The 25,026-nt window shown below is 43.9% G+C and overlaps 1 protein-coding gene across 13 annotated transcripts in view; it reads left to right on the top strand.

Moving 5' to 3' along the window:
* Positions 1 to 25,026, top strand: part of KCNIP4 (potassium voltage-gated channel interacting protein 4) — a 383,464-nt gene that overhangs the window by 272,805 nt on the left and 85,633 nt on the right. The window contains exon 1 of one of the 13 annotated variants that reach the window (XM_083458472.1): positions 7,349 to 7,596. The exons of 10 other annotated variants lie outside the window; for them this stretch is intronic. Coding sequence is in view for 2 of the 3 variants with exons in the window: in XM_083458470.1 (XP_083314596.1) it covers positions 7,651 to 7,858 (208 nt within the window). In the remaining variant the exon portion in view is untranslated. Of the gene's footprint in view, positions 1 to 7,348; positions 7,597 to 7,632; positions 7,859 to 25,026 lie in introns of those variants that run through there. 2 more of the 13 variants (XM_083458470.1, XM_083458478.1) reach the window with 2 other exon arrangements.

Raw genomic sequence — 25,026 nt, forward strand, 5'->3', positions numbered from 1 at the left:
AGGCACTCAGGTGACTTTTAAAATCTTAAGAATTGTGGATCAGTGCCAAAGGTTATGTACACTACATTTCTGCATCTTATTCCATCATCCGCATTTTAAGTGATGTCTAAAATGTGTTAAAAGGTGGTTGCTATTTTAAATGGCAGCTGCTTTCAGATAAAGACACCTTTATAAGATTGATTTGTGAAGCTCATTTTCTAACCTTTTGAACCTATCTGCCAATTACTTTTAGTCTGCCTTCCCCAGCCAGTCAGTTCTTTCCACGACCAGGAACTGAGAACTTCTGCCTGATGCTGTTGTGGCCTTGAGGAAACCCAAAAGGTTTCAAGATGCCACAAGCTTAGTAGACCACAAGCTTAACAAGAGTCAACAGTGTGATGCACCAAGGGCAGAGTTCTTTCCAGATCTGGAGCCAATAAGCACACCAGTGGATGAAGAATAAGTAATGCTTTATTTGTGTAAGGTTAATAGCAGCAGAGGGACACGGGCGGCGCTGTGGATTAAACCACAGAGCCTAGGGCTTGCTGATCAGAAGGTCGGCGGTTCGAATCTCCGTGACGGGGTGAGCTCCTGTTGCTCGGTCCCAGCTCCTGCCAACCTAGCAATTCGAAGGCACATCAAAGTGCAAGCAGATAAATAGGTACCACGCCAGCAGGAAGGTAAACGGCATTTCCGTGCACTGCTCTGGTTCGCCAGAAGCGGCTTAGTCATGCTGGCCACATGACCCGGAAGCTGTACGCTGGCTCCCTCGGCCAATAAAGCGAGATGAGCACCGCAATCCCAGAGTCGGTCACAACTGAACCTAATGGTCAGGGATCCCTTTACCTTTAATAGATAGCAGCAGGTGTACAAAACACAAATTATAGCATACCAGACAGAAGTCACACACCATCTCCCCTTCAGCTGCCTGGAGCTCCAGGTAGAGCAGCGAGAGAGAGACCCTGGCCAACAGTCTCACAGCATCTGGTACCTCGACCTGTGAAGAGCCCCTTCAACCTACAGCTTTTATAGCCAACTTTGATTAACTTGATTGACTGCACCTGGCTAGCAGGCATCACTCATGATCAGCCCAGGACACGGGGTGTGACTCAACAGGAATACAGAGCAGCTGAGAGTCTCCAACCCAATTCACTGCAACTGGATATCCTCCTGACTAGCCAATCAGCACTTAGAACACAGGAGACCCAAGCAACTCCTGACACAGGTGTGTGGAAAACAAATTGTACCAGCATGAATCGGCACACTTTAAACCAGGGATGTAAAGGGAAAGAGACATGTCATCTTACTCCTCAAAATTACAATGGTCTTCTGCGTTTCCCCTGGGGGGGGCAGCTAATGCTCTTCTAGGCTGCATCAACAGAAGTATAGTGTCCTGATCAAGGGAAGTAATAGTGCCACTCTATTCATATATATATATATATATATATATATATTTCAAATTTAACAATAATAAAAAAACACATTCCATTTGAATTATACATCCAATTCTAATCTTTCCACTTTCAGACTTCCTTCAGTCTATCTGGAAATTTTCATGTTTTCACAGTTATTCACATTTCTTGCATCTGTATTGTGTTTTTTTTTAACCAAATTAATCTTAACCATTATTATAAAACAATATTTCTTTCCATTATTATCACAGAGCTTCTTGAAAACCTACAAACGTTAATTGACCTTCACATATATTCTTAATATACTCTGTAAATTTATTCCAGTCCTCGGTAAATCTCTGGTCTCGCCGGTTCCGAATTCTCCGTTAGCTTGTCTAATTCTGCATATTCCATCAACTTCATTCTCCATTCTTCTTTCGTCAGGATTTCTTCCTGTTTCCATTTTTCTGCGACCAAAATTCTTGCCGCTGTTACTGCATATAAGAACAACTTCTCTTCTTTTTTATGTCATTCCTTAGTATTCCTAACAGAACAGTTTCTGGTTTTTTAACAAAGGTATAGTTCAACATTTTTTTCAATTCATTATAAATCATTTCCCAGAAACCTTTCATTTTTTTTACATTCCCACCACATATGGTAGAGTGTTCCTTCCTTCTCCTGACATTTCCAACATTTATTACTCACTTTATACATACAGTGTCACTCTATTCTGCTTTCGTTGGACCTCGCCTGGAGTCCTGTGTCTAGTTATGGGCACCACAGTTTAAAAGGGATATTGACAAACTAGAGGAGTGCAACCAAGATTATCAAGGGTCTGGAACCCAAGCCTTGTGAGGAACAGTTTGGGGGGTTGGGTATGTTTAGCTTGCTAAAGAGGAGAATGAGAGAAGATATGATGGCTATCTTGAAATAGCTAAAGGGCTGTCACATGAAAGATGGAGCAGGCTTATCTTCTGCTGTTCTGGAAGGTATGACCCAAACTGATGGATTCAAGTTACAAAAAAGGAGATTCTGACTAAACACCAGGAAGAACTTTGCAATGGTAAGAGCTGTTCAACGGTAGAACAGACTCTCTTGGAAGGTGGTGGGCTCTCCTTCCTTGGTGGTTTTTAAGCAGAAGTTGGATGGTCATTTGTCACGGATGCTTTAGCTGAGATTCCTGCATTGCAGGGGGTTGGACTAGATGGCCCCCTGAGTCCCTTCCAACTCTCCAGTTCTGCGATTCTATGATTCAATTCCATTGAGAGCTCATTCTCTGGAGGCAAGGCAAGGACTGACTCAACCAACTCCATCTAGGGATGGTGAAGAGGAACCCTCTTCCCCACCACTGCCTGAATTCTACCCACCTCCAGTTCTGAGGTCCTCCTCTGACAGATCCTATCAACCCTGCACCATCCAAGATGGTGCCATGAATATTGTCCTATGAGCCAGGCATGCAGGCAGTTGTCCCTCTGGTCACCTCCAGAATCTTCTCACTGCTCACAACCCTTTGTTAAGGAAAAATTCTGGGGTGAGAGACTACGCAACAGCCTAGCTCGTTGGGGTACAAGTACCCCATGCACGGTAAAGGGACCCCCCACGGGTCCATGCAGTCAGTAAAAGAAGGAAATTCCAGCCAAGTAATTTGGAGCAAGGACACGGATGGTGTTGTGGGTTAAACCACAGAGCCTAGGGCTTGCTGATTAGAAGGTCGGCGGTTCAAATCCCCACGACGGGGTGAGCTCCTCTTCCTCGGTCCTAGCTCCTGCCTACCTAGCAGTTCAAAAGCACAAAGTGAAAATAGATAAATAGGTACCGCTCCGGCAGGAAGGTAAACGGCGTTTCTGTGCATGACCCAGAAGCTGTATGCCGGCTCCCTTGGCCAATAAAGCGAGATGAGCACTGGACTCCAGAGTCGTCCGTGACTGGACCTAATGGTCAGGGGTCCCTTTACCTTTTAATTTGAAGCAAAACAAGGGTCAGTAGACCATGATCTTTATTGTTGCACAACAGGTCCCCACAAGAGTAAGGAACCCAGAGCATGGGGCAACATTGACTTTTAAAACTTCCCACAATACCCCAGAATACAGTTTGTACAGCATCATTGATACATCATCTTTACACCACTGACATGTCACAAAGGGGAGGGGTAGACAGGGGTTACACTAGTTCAGCCTTGGCAAACATGTCCAGAAAAGTCATTGGTTAGCATAGGCAAGACATGTCCAGGGACCTCTCAAGTACCCACCATCAGAAGACAATAGAGCTCCCTTTGCACATTCATAACTTGGGGCAAGCCCAGTGATGGGCTTTTGGAAACTAACAGCTCAGCATTTGTCAACCCTGGGCACTTCCCTGGGAGGGGTGTGTGTACATGTCCAACCATCTCGTCCTCTGTCATCCCCTTCTCCTTGTGTCCTCCATCTTCCCCAAATCAGGGTCTTTTCCAGGGAGTCTTCTGTTATCATGAGGTGGCCAAAGTACTGGAGCCTCAGCTTCAGGATCTGTCCTTCCAGTGAGCACTCAGGGCTGATTTCCTTCAGAATGGATACGTTTGATCTTCTTCAGTCCATGGGACTCTCAAGAGTCTCCTCCAGCACCATAATCCAAAAGCATTAATTCTTCGGCGATCAGCCTTCTTTATGGTCCAGCTCTCACTTCCATACATCACTACTGGGAAAACCATATGGACCTTTGTTAGCAAGGGTATGTCTCTGCTCTCCCCCCCCCCCCGCGCTTTTTAAGATGCTGTCTAGCCTCTTACTATATTTATCTGTAAATGAAGATGTTTGCCTTTCACTCAGTTTTTTATTTTATTTTTGCATGTTCATTTCAAAACTTTGGTTCATTTCTGCCAACCTGACAGAGGAAAGCATAGGGCAGCTAAAAAGTTTCTAAATGTTGTGATTCATCAGCTGTTTCACATTTTGGGGCAGAGGGATTGAGGTGAAGTAACTACTTTCTGATAAACTGCCCTTCTCTGCCAGTCAATTAAGGCTTGACCATGTCATCCTGTCACTTAGGAAGCCTTTTATAGCACCATTATGCAAATCATCATTATGCAAATCTTCCACCTTGGCAACATGTTCCCTTTCTGGTTCTGGGCCTATTAACAGATACAGTAGGAATGAGGAGTCCAGAGGTTGGCAAAGTGGCAACAAAGTGATAGATAAAGGTTCAAGCCCAGGGGTAGGCACCCTAAAGCCTGGGAGCCGAATGCGGCCCAATCACCTTCTCAATCCGGCCTGCGAATGGTCCGGAAATCAGTGTGTTTTTATATGAGTAGAATGTGTCCTTTTATTTAAAATGCATCTCTGGGTTATTTGTGGGGCCTCCCTGGTGTTTCTACATGAGTATAATGTGTGCTTTTGTTTAAAATGCATCTCTGGGTTATTGTAGGGCATAGGAATTCGTTCATTCCCCCCCCCCAAAAAAAAAATATATAATCCAGCCCACCACATGGTCTGAGGGACGGTGGACTGGCCCATGGCTGAAAAAGGTTGCTGACCCCTATTCAAGCCCATCTAGAGTTAGTCATAACCAAGTCTCAAAAGCAGTGCAATAAGCTGTGATTGGCTTCAGCATGACTAAGTCACTTACTTGTTTCAATGGGACTTTGTTTCAGTGGGATTTTTGCTGGATTAGAGAGGGGAGATTTCTGTGCCCAGAGGTGTACCTAGGGTCCCTTGCACCATTGACAGGGAGCTGTATCGCCAGATATATATGCATCAAATACTCTATAGCCTCCAGCGATCTACCTTCATACTGCCTTGCCATTTCTCCTACTGGTCAGCTCCTCGTTCTTGTCTGAACTCGCAACCTTATGCAGATAGCTCGTGACAGATTTTTGGTGTGATTTTTGGGCTCCCCCCTGGGCCTGCCCCCCGCCTCTGACTACGCCCATCATCACTTTTTGGGGATGACTCACAACCCAGTAAGAGTCTCAGACGCATGCCCCTCCCTCATCCCTCATCCTTCTCCATGCAGAGAAAGTTGCAAATGAATATGAGATCTCATTGATCCCATAATGTATTAATGCCTTTCTCCATTTCAGGATGGTAGCAAGTTGTAAGTTGCAGTTCATTCCAGTTTGCTCGTTACTTTCTCCACATGGGTAGGCATACATTTGTTTGAAATTTTGCAGGAGATAACTGGCTGGAGGGATGTTTTAGACCAGATAATTGGTGGCTAGGGAATGGGGTTAAGCAGGCCCTCCCTATTCTGGCTTCTGGGCACCGTGCAAACCTTACTGTTGCTACACCCTTCTCCATCCTGGCATGCGCAGCAACTCCACCAGATGGAGGTCAGGTGAGTGGTACAGCCTGGTCATGCCATCTGCTGCTGCCCTTTTGTTGTTTAGTCATTTAGTCGTGTCCGACTCTTCGTGACCCCATGGACCAGAGCACGCCAGGCACTCCTGTCTTCCACTGCCTCCCGCAGTTTGGTCAAACTCATGCTGGTAGCTTCAAGAACACTGTCCAACCATCTCATCCTTGTCGTCCCCTTCTCCTTGTGCCCTCCATCTTTCCCAGCATCAGGGTCTTTTCCAGGGAGTCTTCTCTTCTCATGAGGTGGCCAAAGTATTGGAGTCTCAGCTTCACCTTTATCAGCTGAATGTATCAAACATTACATGAAAATACATTTAGATTCTAAATTATCATAAGTTATAAAACAATCATAAATTATAAAACAGTATTATATACCACTTGGTTCCTTACCTAATTTTTAAGGGGTTGTGTAAGTTTGAAGACTTCTGGATAAATATATCCTGTTATTTTCTACGTTTCTCAGGGATAACAACCGAAAATAATCAATATTAATAATAATTACATGTGTTGAATCAACTTAAAACTCTAAAGCAGCATATAATCATATGATTCCTCACCTACGTGTGGGAAGATCAACATGTATCTTGAGCTTTTCTCTGTGTTTTTAATTTGGAAGTGAGCCTGTTACCTTTTATATGCACTTAAAGGGGTAGATGAGATCCCCTAGATCTTCTTAAAGGTATAGAGTACATCGAAACAGGGCCCTGTCCTGCCTTCTTATCCATAATTGACTTCAGACATCTGCTCTATGATTGAAACTGAGTCTCCATCTGCGAGCTGATAAATTATAAGGATCAACATTATTGTCGAGTGAAAAAGAGAAAATCTTTGTAACGAATTATTGTGTTATGCATATCTTCATGAGTTAGAGTTTGTAAACTCTGTTAGAATTTGTAATCTTTATTTGAGTTTGTAATTCTTCTCAGAATACATACTTTTGAATGGATTAGTTTTTGTTGATTAGTTTTGTTAAGTTGTTGAGTGGGGACCACTCCCACTATTGAAACTTACATTGGCCTGAGTTCTTGGTGTGCTTTTTTCTTGCAATATAATGTATAGCGAATTATTTTCTTCCCTGATACTTCAAGGACTTGGCCTTTTACTGAGTGAGACCATTGGTCCAGCTTGCTGTACACAGACTTGGCAACAGGTCTCCAGGGGTTTCCTGGTATTTCCCTGCTAATACACTTAGCTCTTTTGACCACGTGGTGAGAAGCAGTTTCAAATTTCCTTGAAAGATCCCAGCTATTTAGATCCTTTCTGTTCTGGTTTCTAGAAGGGGTTTTTTGTGGGGGAGAGAAAATGCCTTGGTCACCCTGGTGGAAGATCTGTGCCAGGAGATAAACAGGCCGATTGCTCCCTGTTGAGGGTATGCTGGGGCTAAGCAAGGAAAAGCTTGCCTCTGTGCATTGTGCAGAGTGTGCGAAAGGGCCTTTGAAGAGGCAGTGATAAGAAGAGAGCGAGACAGGATCAGCAATGCACCTGCAGCTAAACGCTCACTCAAACCCAGCAATCAAAGTATTCTGATAAACCCCTAATGAAAAAAAATGAGAGTTGCTGTGCTTCACATTGCATTTGAGAAGCTCTGGAGCGCTGTTCTTGTCAGCCGGTGCTGAACTGTGAGGCACGAGCCTGCGAGCACTTGATCAAATGGTGCCTGCTGCTGCATGCTGTCTCTTGCAAGTTCCCTGGGAGGGTTGCTTTTACGGAACTGACACAGCAAAGTCTTGAGTTCCGAAACGGAATTGCCCTCCTAACAGCTCCGAAGTGGGAACACTCGCCGCATATAATGCCATGTGAAGAAAGTCCAACTCAGCTCTCTGGGAGGGAGCACTGAAATCAAGAAGCATCGAGATGAGGAAAGGGGCTTCAGTTAACCCCTTCCTTGCACCTGTGTGGTCAGTTTGTTTCCTCAGTTCACCCCACCACACTGGCAACTTTTGTGTGTGCATATGTGTGTCTTAGCAAAGTACTGGCAAAATCCTCCCTTTCCCTTCAGATTGCACAGTGGCTTGGCAGCTGACTGGAATGATTTGCTTGCTCGAAGAATGTTGACTTTGGAATGGGAGTCCGAGGGACTGCAAACAGTGGGTATAGTTGTGATTATATTTGCGTCTCTGAAGCTGCTGCATTTGCTCGGACTGATTGATTTTACAGAAGGTAAAGTGGTCACTCTGGTTTGTGCTGTTTGTAGGTAGAGAGTGTCTGGTGTTCTAAAAGAGGCTGTGTAAGTAAATTAGCTGTTTGGGGTGCAAAATCTGTAGATGCTATTTGCCAAATAACGTATCATGTATGAACTTGTGGTTTGTACATTATTATTATTATTATTATTATTATTATTATCCACTTTATAATCAGTGAAGTTTTAAAGTACTGCATTTTGCTGCCTTTAACATATGCATTCATTCATCAATCGCAGGAACCTTTTAAACCCAGTTGAAAACTTCACAACTGGAACTAACTTTCTCCACATTGGCTTATATAAATGAATCAGGTACTTTCCTGATTCCATGTTAATGATAAAATTCATTTCTTTCCTGAGCAAAAGACTTCTAAAAACCACTTTGTATGCGTTCCACTACTTTATCATTTCAGCACAGCAGATATATAGGTTTAGGAATTACTCTGTGTAGATCAATATTTCAGGCTACGCCAAAGTCCTGGTTGCAATATGAGTTTTTGCAGTGGAAACTAATACAATAGCATACATTTGTATTGACTTACATTTTCTGTTGGGAGAATTTCAGTGTATAGGGGCATTATATGTTTAAAGGGAACTTCTTACTGGATTCAGCAGGAAGCTTTTTAATCACTGGCAAATAACTAGGTGCTACTGTTTATATTCGTAATTTGCAATATTTTCTTTTTGTTTAAATTTGGTCCTAAAATGAATATTATACAGAACTCTAATTTATTCATAGTTTAGATATGTGTAACCATTTTATATATGCTGCAGATTGCTTTGAGATGTGTCAAGAGACGTGATTCATAAATAAAAACAGCAGCAGCAGCAACAATTTCTCTGTGTTGTGGGAAACCAAAACAATTTGATTTCCTAGTGATTAAAACTCTTTCCCAAGCAACCCCGGTTCATTTTATTAGAAGATGCAGAGGCTGTAACCATGCAACAAATGTCTAAAATCCGTGTTCTCTCTGATGTTTCCCTTTGTATAGTAGGGGTTTTGCTTTGTTGTCAGCAGTAATGTGCATAATTAGTGCAAAAGTGACTCCAGAATACTTTGTTTATTTTAAAGCTTGTTACATATCTCAGTAGTTAATCTGAAAGTGGTGTGGATTTCTGACAGTGTCAAGAGCATCGTCCTGTTACTAAAGCCTATGCTTTATAGCCACCTTGAAAAAATACTCGTGATCCCGCTTAATTGTCTGGCAACGTAGCAGGATTAATATCTCATGCCAGATAAGATCAATCAATATTATTTGTGGGGCAGAAATCAGGGGGCAGTCTGGGAGGGACATTATTTTTGGCAGCCCCTAGATTGTGGAATTCCTCCCCACAGAGGTGTATCTTCCATCATTGTTATGTAGTTGTCATATGCTCAGTGGCGGTACACACCCCTCCCCCTCCCTTCCCCCCTTTGCCTGCCTCCTCATCCGCCACCACCGCTTCCTGCCCCCCCCCCCGGAGGCATTTTTTTGTGACCCACCAAAGCGGGTCTACCACAAAGTGGTGTGGCTAGGGTGACTGTTTTCTTGACATGCAAGCCGATCTGCTCCTCCACTTTGTGGTAGAGCATAGCAGTCTGCCTCTACCACAAAATGGTGTGGCTAGAGTGTCTTGCAGGGACGCGGGTGGCGCTGTGGGTTAAACCACAGAGCCTAGGACTTGCCGATCAGAAGGTCGGCGGTTTGAACCCCCGTGACGGGGTGAGCTTCCGTTGCTCAGTCTCTGCTCCTGCCCACCTAGCAGTTTGAAAGCACATAAAAATGCAAGTAGATAAATAGGTACCGCTCCAGCGGGAAGGTAAACGGCATTTCCGTGCGCTGCTCTGGTTCGCCAGAAGCGGCTTAGTCATGCTGGCCACATGACCCAGAAGCTGTAGGCTGGCTCCCTCAGCCAGTAAAGCAAGATGAGTGCTGCAACCCCAGAGTGGGTCACGACTGGATCTAATGGTCAGGGGTCCCTTTACCTTTTACCTTTAGAGTGTCTTGCTAGCTGCGGAAAGGAGGAGGGGGGGGAAAGTTGGCTGATCTAGCCACGCCACTTTGTGGTAGAGGTAGACCCACCAAAAAACCTCCAGGGAAACAGCGGCAGTGGAGGAAGAGGAGAAAAGAGGTAGTGGTACAGCGTACCATGGCGTACCACCACACATCACCTCAAAAAACCTGCATATGCTGAAGATACACCTCTTTACCTTGGGCCTTGCACAACACACAAACACATATATTAAGACCTGCCTTACTCTTGTGCCTGTAATTTATTTTAAACTGTTTTTAATACTGTGTTTTAAACCTGCCTTAGGACTTTGTGGTGAGGGGTGGATAAGAAATTGAATTACAGTGGTACCTCGGGTTAGGTACTTAATTTGTTCCGGAGGTCCGTTCTCAACCTGAAACTGTTCTTAACCTGAAGCACCACTTTAGCTAATGGGGCCTCCTGCCTCTGCCACGCCGCCGGAGCATGATTTCTGTTCTCATCCTGAAGCAAAGTTCTTAACCTGAGGTAGTATTTCTGGGTTAGCGGAGTCTGTAACCTGAAGCGTATGTAACCTGAGGTACCACTGTAATAGTATCAGTAGCAGTAATAGCAGACTCTATGACCTCTGCAGTATTTTTCATTCTATAGAATAAAATGGATAGTGGCTATAATCCATTGCTCCCTCTCCTCACCAATGTGCAAACAGTGGAAACCCAGTGATTGACCAAAGAACAGGCATGAAATGGAAGAGCCTTGCATATTTCTCTCCCCGCTCTCCAGCCGCATACAATCTGTTCAAGTAGGACTGGGCAACATCTGGTTTTCAATATCGTGATATATCACCCGCTAAACATCATGATATACTGATATATCACAAGGTCTGAAATAACGATGGAACTATGTGGAGGCATTGGCTGGCTTCACGTTTTTTCCTGCATCATGATTTTTACCTAGTACACACACACACACACACACACACACCATGTTTCACGATATACCATTTAGTTTGCGGGCCCAATTCAAAGTGCTGGTTTTGACCTATAACACCTTAAACGGCTCAGGACCGCAATACCTCAAGGACCTCCTCTTCCCATATGAACCTACCCGAACCCTGAGATTATCTTCCAAGGCCCTCCTTCATGTTCCTCCTTCTCGAGAGGTCCGGAGGGTGGCAACACGAGAACGGGGCCTTCTCTGCAGTGGCCCCGTCTGTGGAAAGCTCTCCCCAGGGAACTTCGCCTGGTGCCTGCATTATACACCTTTAGGCGCCAGGCAAAAGCCCTCCTTTTTAACCAGGCCTTTGTTTGACTTGATCGACATCCTATACCCTTTTAGAATGTGGCTCTTTTTGAGGGGTGGGGTGTTACTGGGTTATTGTTTTTACTTTGATTTTGTATATTGTGACCTTTTATGTGAACCGCCCTGAGACCTCCGGGTATAGGGCGGTATATAAATTCTAATAAGAATAAGAATAATATATTGCCAGGTCAAAAATTATGAAACCGATATAACGATATGGACTTCAAACTTGTTTTGGATGATATATTGCCTAGCCCTGCTGCTCAGCAGGAAAGAAAGATAGATGCTCTCATGAAAATAGAAAAAAATAGCCTGGAAATGGGCACAAAGCAACAATAAAACCTGGGTGGGCGGGGGGAGTCTCTAATTCTGTGCATACATTTTATGATACATCTGACGAATCAGGCTGTTTCATATGCTGGAGCTGAAGCCACAACATAACTGGCCATAGCCAAGACCTTTGGTGTGCTAATGAGTGCTTAGCATGCATTTCACCCCCTTTGAAGTCGGAAGGTGGGCCAATGGCTTCTGCTAAGTTAGCCTTCTGCCTCTCTGACCTCAGCTGTAGTGTGAATTGATTACAGAAAGTGTTGAGTGCAAGGGAGCATGTTAACCGTATTCCTGCTGGGGGAAAGTCAGCAATCCCAAATTGTGTTTATTGTACAGGAAAGATGGAGGAGATGATAGCTGAGCACAGCATTCTAGCAGCGCAGTGAAGGGAATAAGAATGGAGAAAAGCTGGAGATGGGGGAAGTCCATTATAAGGGTGAAGGTGTGGGCAAACATGCTATGGGCAATAATTTGGTTCACAATAGTTAATGTGTGGCTTGGTTTTTATTTTAGTTAACTTTTCACAGCAGCTTAGAAACAATTCTAATAAGAGTGGTTTGAATTGCTAGCAGCTTAGAAGCAATTCTATTAAGAGTACAGTGGTACCTCGGGTTACAGATGCTTCAGGTTACAGACTCCGCTAACCCAGAAATAGTACCTCGGGTTAAGAACTTTGCTTCAGGATGAGAACAGAATTTGTGCTCCGGCAGCAGCGGGAGGCCCCATTAGCTAAAGTGGTACCTCAGGTTAAGAACAGTTTCTGGTTAAGAACGGACCTCCAGAACAAATTAAGTTCTTAACCCAAGGTACCACTGTAGTTTGGATTCCCTATAAGCATATTAAACCGTCAGATTCACTATGGAGCCCAACTCCCAACACCTGGTTCGTGAAATAATGTATCTGAAGGTATAGAAATACAAATGGCAGCTACTTTGTGCAGCAATTTTTTACTCTCCCGTGCATGCAAATATTATTATTTAATTTATATACTGCTTAATTTATTAAAAATATCTTTAAGCGGTATACAGAAACTGAAGCCCCAACAGACAACTTAGACAAAATATTACAAAAATATGCAGTTACATTTAAAAATGTTACATTAATACAAAGTTACACATGGGTATATACAGTCATACCTCGGGTTAAAGTAACTTCGGGATGAGTATTTTCGGGTTGCGCACTGTGGCGACCCGGAAGTAACGGAGCACGTTACTTCCAGGTTTCGCCGCTCGCGCATGCGTAGATGGTCAAAATGACGTCATGTGCATGTGCGGAAGCAGTGAATCGCGATACGCACGGACGCACGGACACGGGTTGCATTCGCTTCAGGATGCGAATGGGGCTCCGGAATGAACCCGAGGTACCACTGTACATATATATGCATTTTCCTTCTGACACACCCTCCCTCTCAGCCTCCAGATTCTGACCTAGGTTCTTAGTTCACCCACAAAATTCTCACAATGAGAAGACTTCCTGGAAACATCGGACATCACCCTAGTCTCTAACTCTAGATTTACTTTTTATGGGCAGGCCCAAGGTGAGTGGTACTTTCTCAGGCTGCCCACAACTGTGTCCTGTTCAGTTTCACTTTCCACACCCAGTTCCAGCAGGTTTGTTGAGTTTCCCAGGGGGTCCAAAGGATGGGAAGAGGGTCCCCCTCCACTCACAACTCTTTCTTCCCCATTCCCTGCCCCCATTCTTACATCCATTTCCTGTCTGTGGGCCTTTCCACATTCACCTTTTATATTTAGTATAGTTCCTTTTTTGTTTTTAAATCTTTTGGCATTCTTCCACATGATATCATCATTTTGTTGTTTAGTCATTTAGTCGTGTCTGACTCTTTGTGACCCCATGGACCAGAGCAGGCCAGGCACTCCTGTCTTCCACTGCCTCCCGCAGTTTGGTCAAACTCATGCTGGTAGCTTTGAGAACACTGTCCAACCATCTCGTCCTCTGTCGTCCCCTTCTCCTTGTGCCCTCCATCTTTCCCAACATCAGGGTCTTTTCCAGGGAGTCTTCTCTTCTCATGAGGTGGCCGAAGTATTGGAGCCTCAGCTTCAGGATCTGTCCTTCTAGTGAGCACTCAGGCCTGATTTCCTTCAGAATGGAGAGGTTTGATCTTCTTGCAGTCCATGGGACTCTCAAGAGATCATTATTCAGCTGCTCTTCCAGAATACTGTACTCATGAAACTGCTTTTTCTTCTACCACAAAAACAAAATCCAACATTTGTGAAAATCCAAAGTGGATCCTCAATATTTTCATTTGTGTGGAACATGTTTGAGCATCGTTCCACTTTCTGCAGAGGTTGTAGGTCAGGCATTGCCCTCTGGTTTTCAATTATGGTTTCTGTCAGACTTGACATTAGACTGAGAAACTTCTCAGTCATGCACACTGATATTGCCCATGACAGCAATTAGCAGTTTCAGATAAAAGTTAATCACAATAACCAGGTTCACCCCAGCTCAGACTGGCACAAATAGCACCTTCTATTCTCTTAGTCTCCCACAGGGTTTGACTTCTGGAATATCAAGTGATACACACACACACACACACACACACACACACACACCATGCTCATAACTTCGTCATTTGTTGGTTAGAGCAACACAAGAATAGGATGGTATGTTAGGAGCATGCCTACAGCTGCAGCTGTGGAATTATTCTCACACCAGATTGTCAACCAGCCATTGGTGCAAACAGCGAAAAAATAAATATACTCATTCTCACAATTACATCTACAGTTGACCAAAGATGCAGAAGGTAAGCTCCAGATTTACACACACACACAGTTGGCTCGAACAGCAACCATACCACTCTAATGGTGAATTAATGGACACTCACAAACTTTGGGGGAGGTGGGGAAAACAATCTGATTCGTCATGTGCTAGATTCGCACTAGCTCGATGCAGGATCTCGCCATCCTGCAGAGGAGGAAATGTGAGGTTTCTACAAGTGGTAGAAATACAGAAATATCTCTTGTTTTAGAAGCAAAGGCTCTGTATTATTTCTGGTATTTTTTACACAGTTTATTCAGCAAAATTTATCCAGTAGAGGTTCCTTTGTTGAAATGTCTTTATTCAGTTTTCCTGTATATCATGCAAATAGAAATATGATGTAGGCAGTGTGGGAAAAACATCCAACATCAACTACAAATTAATTCTGTGTACTCAGCAAACAGCCAGTGATTGACACCAAAAATTCTAGTGCTATCATCCAAGGAGCAAATTCATGAAATTTCCATGGGGAACAATTGGGAGGTACATAGTGGAACATTTGGTTCCACTACCAAATGTTACGTATTCCAGAGCAAAGTGTAGTGAAGTCAGTGGAGTGGCTTGGTTGGCCTGATTTTAGCAATGAACTCATCCTTGGGCTCAACCCAAGCTAGTTCTAAGAGTTGTGAGGTAAAATAGCACAGTGTATATCAGCTGAACTCCATTGGGGGATGGGATGATAGAAAAATGAAATTTTTAATTGGAAGGAATCATAGAATCATAGAGTTGGAAGAGACCACAAGGGCCATCGAGTCCAACCCCCTGCCAAGCAGGAAACACCATCAGAGCACTCCTGACATATGGTTGTCAAGCCTCTGCTTAAAGACCTCCAAAGAAGGAGACTCCACCACACTCCTTGGCAGCAAATGCCACTGTCGAACAGCTCTTACTGTCAGGAAGTTCTTCCTAATGTTTAGGTGGAATCTTCTTTCTTGTAGTTTGGATCCATTGCTCCGTGTCCGCTTCTCTGGAGCAGCAGAAAACAACCTTTCTCCCTCCTCTATGTGACATCCTTTTATATATTTGAACATGGCTATCATATCACCCCTTAACCTCCTCTTCTCCAGGCTGAACATAATAATAATAATAATAATAATTTATTATTTATACCCCGCCCATCTGGCTGGGTTTCCCCAGCCACTCTGGGCGGCTTCCAAAAGAATATTAAAATATTGTGATACATCAAACATTAAAAGCTTCCCTAAACAGGGCTGCCTTCAGATGTCTTCTAAAAGTCTGGTAGTTGTTGTTCTCTTTGACATCTGGTGGGAGGGCGTTCCACAGGGAGGGCGCCACTACCGAGAAGGCCCTCTGCCTGGTTCCCTGTAACTTGGCTTCTCGCAGTGAGGGAACCGCCAGAAGGCCCTCGGTGCTGGACCTCAGTGTCCGGGTAGAGCGATGGGGGTGGAGACGCTCCTTCAGGTATACTGGACCGAGGCCGTTTAGGGCTTTAAAGGTCAGCACCAACACTTTGAATTGTGCTCGGAAACGTACTGGGAGCCAATGTAGGTCTTTCAAGACCGGTGTTATATGGTCTCGGCGGCTGCTCCCAGTCACCAGTCTGGCCGCTGCATTCTGGATTAGTTGTAGTTTCCGGGTCACCTTCAAAGGTAGCCCCACGTAGAGCGCATTGCAGTAGTCCAAGCGGGAGATAACCAGAGCATGCACCACTCTGGCAAGGCAGTCCGTGGGCAGATAGGGTCTCAGCCTACGTACCAGATGGAGCTGGTACACAGCTGCCCTGGACACGGATTTAACCTGTGCCTCCATGGACAGCTGTGAGTCCAAAATGACTCCCAGGCTGCGCACCTGGTCCTTCAGGGGCACAGTTACCCCATTCAGGACCAGGGAATCCTCCACACCTGCCCGCCTCCTGTCCCCCAGAAACAGTACTTCTGTCTTGTCAGGATTCAATCTCAATCTGTTTGCCGCCATCCATCCTCCAACCGCCTCCAGACACTCACACAGGACCGTCACCGCCTTCACTGGTTCTGATTTGAAAGAGAGGTAGAGCTGGGTATCATCCGCATACTGATGAACACCCAGCCCAAACCTCCTGATGATCTCTCCCAGTGGCTGCATATAGATGTTAAAAAGCATGGGGGAGAGGACAGAACCCTGAGGCACCCCACAAGTGAGAGCCCAGGGGTCTGAACACTCATCCCCCACCACAACTTTCTGAACACGGCCCAGGAGGAAGGAGCGGAACCACTGTATGACAGTACCCCCAGCTCCCAGCCCCTCAAGACGGTCCAGAAGGATGTTATGGTCGATGGTATCAAACGCCGCTGAGAGATCCAGCAGAACTAGGAAACAGCTCTCACCTTTGTCCCTAGCCCGCCGGAGATCATCAACCAGTGCGACCAAGGCAGTTTCAGTCCCGTGATGAGGCCTGAATCCCGACTGGAAGGGATCCAAATGGTCCGCTTCTTCCAGGCGTGCCTGGAGTTGTTCAGCCACCACTCGCTCAATCACCTTGCCCAAGAATGGAAGATTTGAGACTGGGCGATAGTTGGCCATCGTGGCCGCATCTAAAGATGGTTTTTTAAGAAGCGGTTTAATAACCGCCTCTTTCAGCGGGTCTGGGAAGACTCCCTCACGGAGGGAAGCATTCACCACCCCACAAAGCCCATCGCCCAGCCCTTCCCAGCTAGCTTTTATAAGCCAGGATGGGCAAGGATCAAGGAGACAGGTGGTTGGTTTCACTCGTCCAAGCAGCCTGTCCACATCCTCGGAGGTAACAGATTGGAATTGATCCCACGCAATTTGACTAGACAGGACTCTAGCACTCTCCCGCCCCGGCCCTGCTCCCACGGTGGCATCGACCTCTTCCCGAATCTGAGCGACTTTATCTGCAAAAAACTTTGCAAAATCATTGCAGGAGATCATGTGGCCCGTACTGGGCCAGCTCCCTTAGCCGTTCCTCATAAGGCATCGTTTCCAGGCCTTTGACCATTTTGGTTGCCCTCCTCTGGACACGTTCCAGTTTGTCAGTGTCCTTCTTGAACTGTGGTGCCCAGAACTGGACACAGTACTCCAGGTGAGGTCTGACCAGAGCAGAATACAGTGGCACTATTACTTCCCTTGATCTAGATGCTATACTCCTATTGATGCAGCCCAGAATTGCATTGGCTTTTTTAGCTGCCGGATTTTTAATTGGAAGGATTAGTTGCCCCCGGCACCTCTGACGATTCTTGGCTTCTTCCAACAACCTTTCACGTTGTCTGGAATTTGTCCTAAACTACTTCAATAGTATCGATAGTATTTTTTTTTAATAATGTTGATGTCTCAGAGCAACAGCCCATTAAAAGCAAACCTTTCTATAATAGAAAGTTACCAGAGGGTGAGAGTATTTGACTGAAAACTATTCTTAGAAAAATATTACTGTATTGCACTGTATGTTTCTGTGGGAAAATGAGCCTACTGATAATTTCACAGCTTTTGCCCTATTAAAGTTATTTTTTAATAATAATAAAATAGGGCATAACTCTCTGCTAACTGTGGCAAAGAATGGATTTCAAGGTGAGAGAGAGTGGAAGGTATTAATTTGCTCTTTCCTTCAACTATATTGTTGATGAGACAACACTAGAATTTGCTTTCAAGTTTTCCAGATAGATTCATGCTTGTAATTCCCAGATGATACATCTATAGGTTGATAGTACTCAATGTTGAGGACACTGTAACAGAGGAGTGAGGAAGATTTTTGCACTGAGGACCACACATTTCCCCACAGGGACACATTCCGGTAGTGGGAAGGACAGACTCTTAAACAACCACATACCCTTAAAACACACAGAGAGAGAGCTCTTTCCTATGGAAAGTGTGGCTTTTATTTAATTATGAATCCTTAGGAACGCAAGTTTCACTTTCCGTTCCCTCCAAACACATTTTTTCCTTACAAAGTTTCTCTCCAACACCTCTCATCTGACGTACCTGTGCAAAAAATGACAAGAACTCAGTGTGGTTTGAAAGTTTTTGTTTTTTAATGCTACTTTGATCCTGGCACGTTGCTGTAAAACAGGGTGTTGTTGTTTAGTCGTTTAGTCATGTCCGACTCTTCGTGACCCCATGGACCAGAGCACGCCAGGCACTCCTGTCTTCCACTGCCTCCCACAGTTTGGTCAAACTCATGCTGGTAGCTTCGCAAACACTATCCAACCATCTCGTCCTCTGCCGTCCCCTTCTCCTTGTGCCCTCAATCTTTCCCAACATCAGGGTCTTTTCCAGGGAGTCTTCTCTTCTCATGAGGTGGCCCAAGTATTGGAGCCTCAGCTTCACGATCTGTCCTTCCAGTGAGCACTCAGGGCTGATTTCCTTAAGAATGCATAGGTTTGATCTTCTTGCAGTCCATGGGACTCTCAAGAGTCTCCTCCAGCACCATAATTCAAAAGCATCAATTCTTTGGCGATCAGCCTTCTTTATGGTCCAGCTTTCACTTCCAAACATCACTACTGGGAAAACCATAATTTTTACTATACGGACCTTTTTTTGCAAGGTGATGTCTCTACTTTTTAAGATGCTGTCTAAGTTTGTCATTGCTTTTTTCCCAAGAAGCAGGCGTCTTTTAATTTTGTGGCTGCTGTCACCACGAAATTAGACAGGGTAGAAAGGACAATATTAATGATGGAAAGTCCCACTTTGTTAACATGTAGACTATCATACCTTTCTATCAGTGTCTTGTTTTTACTATTGCTTGTAAGCCGCTCTGAGCCCGGCCTTGGCTGGGGAGGGCGGGGTATAAATAAAAAATTATTATTATTATTATTATTATTATTATTATTATTATTATTATTATTATTTTACTTTGCTAAACTTTTATTAGGCATCAATGTCTCAACAGGACATGCATGCTTAGATTTATACTAGAAGGCTGTAAGGTACAATGCTAAACATGCTTCATGTTAGCAATATGACTGATTGAACAAAAGCTTAGGCATGTTGATAAGCCTGTTAATTAATGAGGAGGACTGTAAATATAGTTTAGATTCCTGCATTTCAGCGGGTTGGACTAGAAAACCCTTGGAGAACCTTCCAGCTCCACAATTCTATCGCATCACAGTAGGAGAGAAAGCTACCAGAACTTCACTAACACAATTTCTGCTAGCATCTTTCATTTTTGCATGTTTGATGTTGATTGAGTGTCTTTGTTAGGAAGCTGGATTCATGAGGTGAAAATGTATAATTGCATTCATCACTATAGAATTTGATTCAAAGTTTGTATTCTTTGAGGATTTGAAAAGCACAAGTGTTCCATAATTCCTTGAGACGTAATGCTTGCTAATCACATAAAGTGGGCAAGGACTGTGTCCTGCTAGTTTGTATCAGCTCTCTTCTCTTTGTAAGGGATCATAGAATCATAGAGTTGGAAGAGACCACAAGGGCCATCGAGTCCAACCCCCTGCCAAGCAGGTTAACTTGGCGATGTTTACAGTGGTACCTCGGGTTACGTAAGCTTCAGGTTACATACGCTTCAGGTTACAGACTCCGCTAACCCAGAAATAGTGCTTCAGGTTAAGAACTTTGCTTCAGGATAAGAACAGAAATCGGGCTCCGGCGGCGTAGCGGCAGCAGGAGGACCCATTAGCTAAAGTGGTGCTTCAGGTTAAGAACAGTTTCAGGTTAAGAACGGACCTCTGGAATGAATTAAGTACTTAACCCAAGGTACCACTGTATTCTTTTCCACGAGGCATTTCTCTACAGCACGAGATATTCCGCTGTAAACTAGAGTACAAGAACAAGAGATAAAATTGTTGGCTTATATTCTATAATAGCATAGATAAACAAAAACATAATTGTTTGCTGTGTGGTCTAGTTCACACTAATTGTGATGAGATTGGCAAACATATTCATGGACAGTACAAAATCTGATCTGCTTAGACAGTTCTTTACCAGAATCTGCCCTCTCCTTCATTTGGACTTTGTTTTACCTGCCATGCCTCACCATCCTTGCTGGAACCTAAACTCATGTTTATGCCATGAGTTATGCCATAAAACAAAACAGTGAAAAGTATACAGTAGCTATTTGCAAAACCGCCATGAAGGGCTATGGACACGGCAAAGAATGTAGTGGGACATAATTAAGATGCATCATGTAATTTAATAGCCGTGGGCTAAGTGTCTTAATTAATTGAAAGATAAAGGTTGTTGTCAGTTTCAATTCCACAGTAGCAATGGGTATCAATACTAACTGAATTTTATTGGTTTGTACTCTCTGGTCTCTAGGTATTGAATAAAAGTAGAGTGACATCATATCCTTCTTTGCTAAATTGTGTTTATCGTTTAAGACCCATATATACGAAGCACGCTGAAGCTACATCCTTGCAGAACAAAACCAAGTGCCATCTGTAGACATGACCAAGCCAGCCTAAAAAACAGAAATACAAAAACTGTAATATGTTCAAAGCCACACAATCATAAAAGGAGAATAAAACATACAAAAAAGTAGAGACATCACCTTGCCTACAAAGGTCCATATAGTAAAAGCTATGGTTTTCCCAGTAGTGATGTATGGAAGTGAGAGCTGGACCATAAAGAAGGCTGATCGCCGAAGAATTGATGCTTTTGAATTCTGGTGCTGGAGGAGACTCTTGAGAGTCCCATGGACTGCAAGAAGATCAAACCGATCCATTCTGAAGGAAATCAGCCCTGAGTGCTCACTGGAAGGACAGATCCTGAAGCTGAGGCTCCAATACTTTGGCCACCTCATGAGAAGAGAAGACTCCCTGGAAAAGACCCTGATGTTGGGACCAGAGCATGCCAGGCACTCCTGTCTTCCACTGCCTCCCACAGTTTGGTCAAACTCATGCTGGTAGCTTCGAGAACACTATCCAACCATCTCGTACTCTGTCATCCCCTTCTCCTTGTGCCCTCCATCTTTCCCAACATCAGGGTGGCCAAAGTCTTGGAGCCTCAGCTTCAGGATCTGTCCTTCCAGTGAGCACTCAGGGCTGATTTCCTTCAGAATGGAGAGGTTTGATCTTCTTGCAGTCCATGGGACTCTCAAGAGTTTCCTCCAGCACCATAATTCAAAAGCATCAATTCTTCGGTGATCAGCCTTCTGTGGTCTGTGGCTTCCCACAAATGCCACCATCCTCATATTGCATGAAGCACCCAAGGAGGTCAGAGGCCATACTTCACCTTGCCCAAGATACGAGGACAATTGAAAGGGCTACACCTGACGGCCCCCAAGATAGGTTGCAGAAGTCAGTATGTGTTTACATTTTAAAGTGAGTTTCTGAATAGTCTTTGTCAAGGCGTAATACAGGTGTCAAAATAGCAATGTTGTGATTGGAGAGAGAGAACATGAATTTCAGCTTGCATTGTTTTGCTCTGTTGGATGATGCACTGCCTAAATGTAATGGATGGGTTTCTGAAACATTTCCACCTCCAGATTCCCAGAACTGATCGTTGCATGCATTGGAAAAACTGAATGAACAGTGGCTTCACAATGTCTTCTCTCTCACACAGATTGATAAATCCAGCAGCTCTAGGAGCAAAATTGGTGTGTTTGTGTTTCAGGGACATCTAAAGAATCATTTTTTATCCACTAAGATCCGGCATCCACCTGTGAAAGTTTGTTGAACTGAATCCACTTTCATTTATAAGCACTTTTTTCATTTAGCTAAACCACAAAAACCAACTAATCATCATTTTTTTGAGGCGGGAGAGCGAGGAATGGAAAATGAGAAATTGCTGCCCATAGTACAAACATATTATTTATATGCCACCAGCAACTGTACTGTGGCATGAAGTACTACTTCGCAGGAATTGTCATTTTTTACATTTTAAATAATACAGATTTGATTTATAAATGATCCTTTTAGGAGGGCAAAAAACAGCTTGAATGAATGCCGGAATGTTAAGTGCTGTTAAATAGCCAATTATTCTGTTGTTTGTACATTAGATGATTCACTTAAGTAATAATGATATTTTGAATTAATTATACAACTATTCCTGCATAAATTATTTGGCATTTGAAACGAACTGCAATAATTCAGAATTTCAAACCAATACATTCACCTACAATATTATGATGTAAATCATCTGTGCAGAGCAAGGGGTGCTCTTTTGAATTTATATTAAAGCATTTTTCAGCCTTTGTGGCAAGAAAAAACTCTGTGCAAAATGGTTATGTCCCATAGCAGTTATTAATCAACAAAACAAATTTCTAGGTATGCCAGATGTCTAACTCTTAAAAACAAACAAACAAAAAATATGCCTTGGAGTTTTATTCAGTTTAAAGCAGTTCTTTTATGCAACAGTTCACACTGTAATTTTATTTTATTTTGACAAAGCAGTGGATTAATACTACCAAATATTCTTCCTTAGAAGATGCTGTTACCTCTTGTCAAAGAGGAGTAATAGTCCATACCTCAAATTCCAATGCCCTTGTTTTATCATAAACTATTATATGCTCACAGAGGTAAACCAAGCTAAGCCAGAGACCAGGGTAGCTATACCATCTGTTGGGGCATTAAAAAAAGTTTTAGTTCCTATAGGGATTCTGAGAGTATATGGGTTTTGTGTGAGGACGTCTCATTTCAAGAGAAGAAAAAAGCAAATCTTACAGGGTACTCTCATCAATATGCTTGTCCAAGTCCATACAGCTTAGAAAGAGGCTTAATGGAGGGCACAATTTAAGGTCATTTCACATGTTAAAAAAGGTAAAGGGACCATTAGGTCCAGTCGTGGCTGACTCTGGGGTTGCGGTGCTCATCTCGCTTTATTGGCCAAGGGAGCCGGCGTACAGCTTCTGGGTCATGTGGCCAGCATGACTAAGCCGCTTCTGGTGAACCAGAGCAGCGCACGGAAACACTGTTTCCTTCCCGCCAGAGCAGTACCTATTTATCTACTTGCACTTTGACGTGCTTTCGAACTGCTAGGTTGGCAGGAGCAGGGACCGAACAATGGGAGCTCACCCTGTCACGGGGATTTGAACCACCGACCTTCTGATTGGCAAGTCCTAGGCTCTGTGGTTTAACCCACAGCACCACCCACATCCCATTTCACATGTTAAAGGTAAAGGTACCCCTGCCCGTACGGGCCAGTCTTGCCAGACTCTAGGGTTGTGCGCCCATCTCACTCAAAGAGGCTGGGGGCCAGCGCTGTCCGAAGACACTTCCGGGTCACGTGGCCAGCGTGACATCACTGCTCTGGCGAGCCAGAGCCGCACACGGAAACGCCGTTTACCTTCCCGCTAGTAAGCGGTCCCTATTTATCTACTTGCACCCGGGAGTGCTTTCGAACTGCTAGGTTGGCAGGCGCTGGGACTGAACGACGGGAGCGCACCCCGCCGCGGGGATTCGAACCGCCGACCTGTCGATCGACAAGCCCTAGGCGCTGAGGCTTTTACCCACAGCGCCACCCGCGTCCCTATTTCACATGTTACAGAGCAGCAAACCTTTGCTTGTTACAAAGTACATGCTCAACAAGGACCCACAGCTATTCCTAGTTTTCTTTTCTTTTTAAAATACAGTTTTTATTCATATATAGACCAAAAATCCAAATGCATAATTTAAACCAAATGTGATGTGCTATAGCTCCTACCCTGACCCCCTTGTAACATGTCAATGGTACAGGTTAATGAATATTTGTATCTTCCTACTTCCCTGTATAATATTACTATGTAAACAAGACCAGAATATCTGCACAGCAGTCTAGTGGTAGTTCATAGAATATCTTGAGAACACCAGTATCAATACTGATACTGAATCCCTTGGTTTTCCTAACATCATTAGTATGCTGTTCACATATAGATGCGGTACCTGCTTCTGCGCCCTCTACCTGACATCCCTCTGGCAATGGAATAAGAGCAAAAAAACAGGGGTTCCAGGGAGAGGGCAACAAGCAACGGAGACTGTGAGCATCCCAGTTTGGTGCCTTGTTGTATTTGTATGGGCTTTAACTCAAGTGAATTAATTCATCCAGTTGCATCGTTCTGTTGAACTCATTTTACTATATCCTCCCAAATTATAACGCTTCAGTAATTCAACCAAATATCCCCACTCTACGCAGTCAAAGGCCTTTAGCCCTCTAAGCATAAGGTTGGATCTCCGCTGTGCCTATTGGGCATTAATCTGGTCTTTATGTATGATTGATGTTATTATTTTACTAAGTCTAGCTGACAGAGTGGGTGAGAGAAGTTTCTGACTTTGAGGAGTATTATCAGACTATATGACCAGCCATTGTTGCTCTCCCCCTGCCACATATACCATAGTACCAGAAGTGAACAAATTTGGAGAGCTTCCAATTTATGTTCCAAAGGTTGTAGATCTCTTTGTATTTTATTTATGTATTAATTGGACTTTCTAGATTTACCAATTTCAGTCATCACATGCCCCTTTGTGAGTGAGAACTGCTCCATGCCATATCAGTATCAGAGGCCTTACCTGATACCTCAGCGGGTTTGGCTGATAAATCAAGCTTAATGAGCTTACTTTTCAACCCACACAGACTATGCAGCATTACCTCTCAGGGGAGCAAGTTTCTTAAATCAGATTTGTGCAATTGGAAGTCTTGCGTCTCTTGAAGTAACCTGTGGTATTCAACTAACCATTAGGCTTCTAGGCAACCATGCTCCCCATCTCATTGATATTAATCACTTATTAGTCACTCATTTCTTTCAGGCTGTAGTTGTTCTAGTTACTCCAGTTGTGCCAGATTCTGTAAGGCTTTGCCCAATTTTTGATTTATGACATTTTTGTTTTCCTTCCTTGTATAAGGGTTTCCCCTTCTATTTCAGTTTTTTCTTGCTCCCATGTAATGGGCA

Source organism: Podarcis tiliguerta (genome assembly GCF_965153285.1).
Source record: "Podarcis tiliguerta genome assembly, chromosome: 9".
Classification (NCBI taxonomy): Eukaryota; Metazoa; Chordata; class Lepidosauria; order Squamata; family Lacertidae; genus Podarcis; species Podarcis tiliguerta.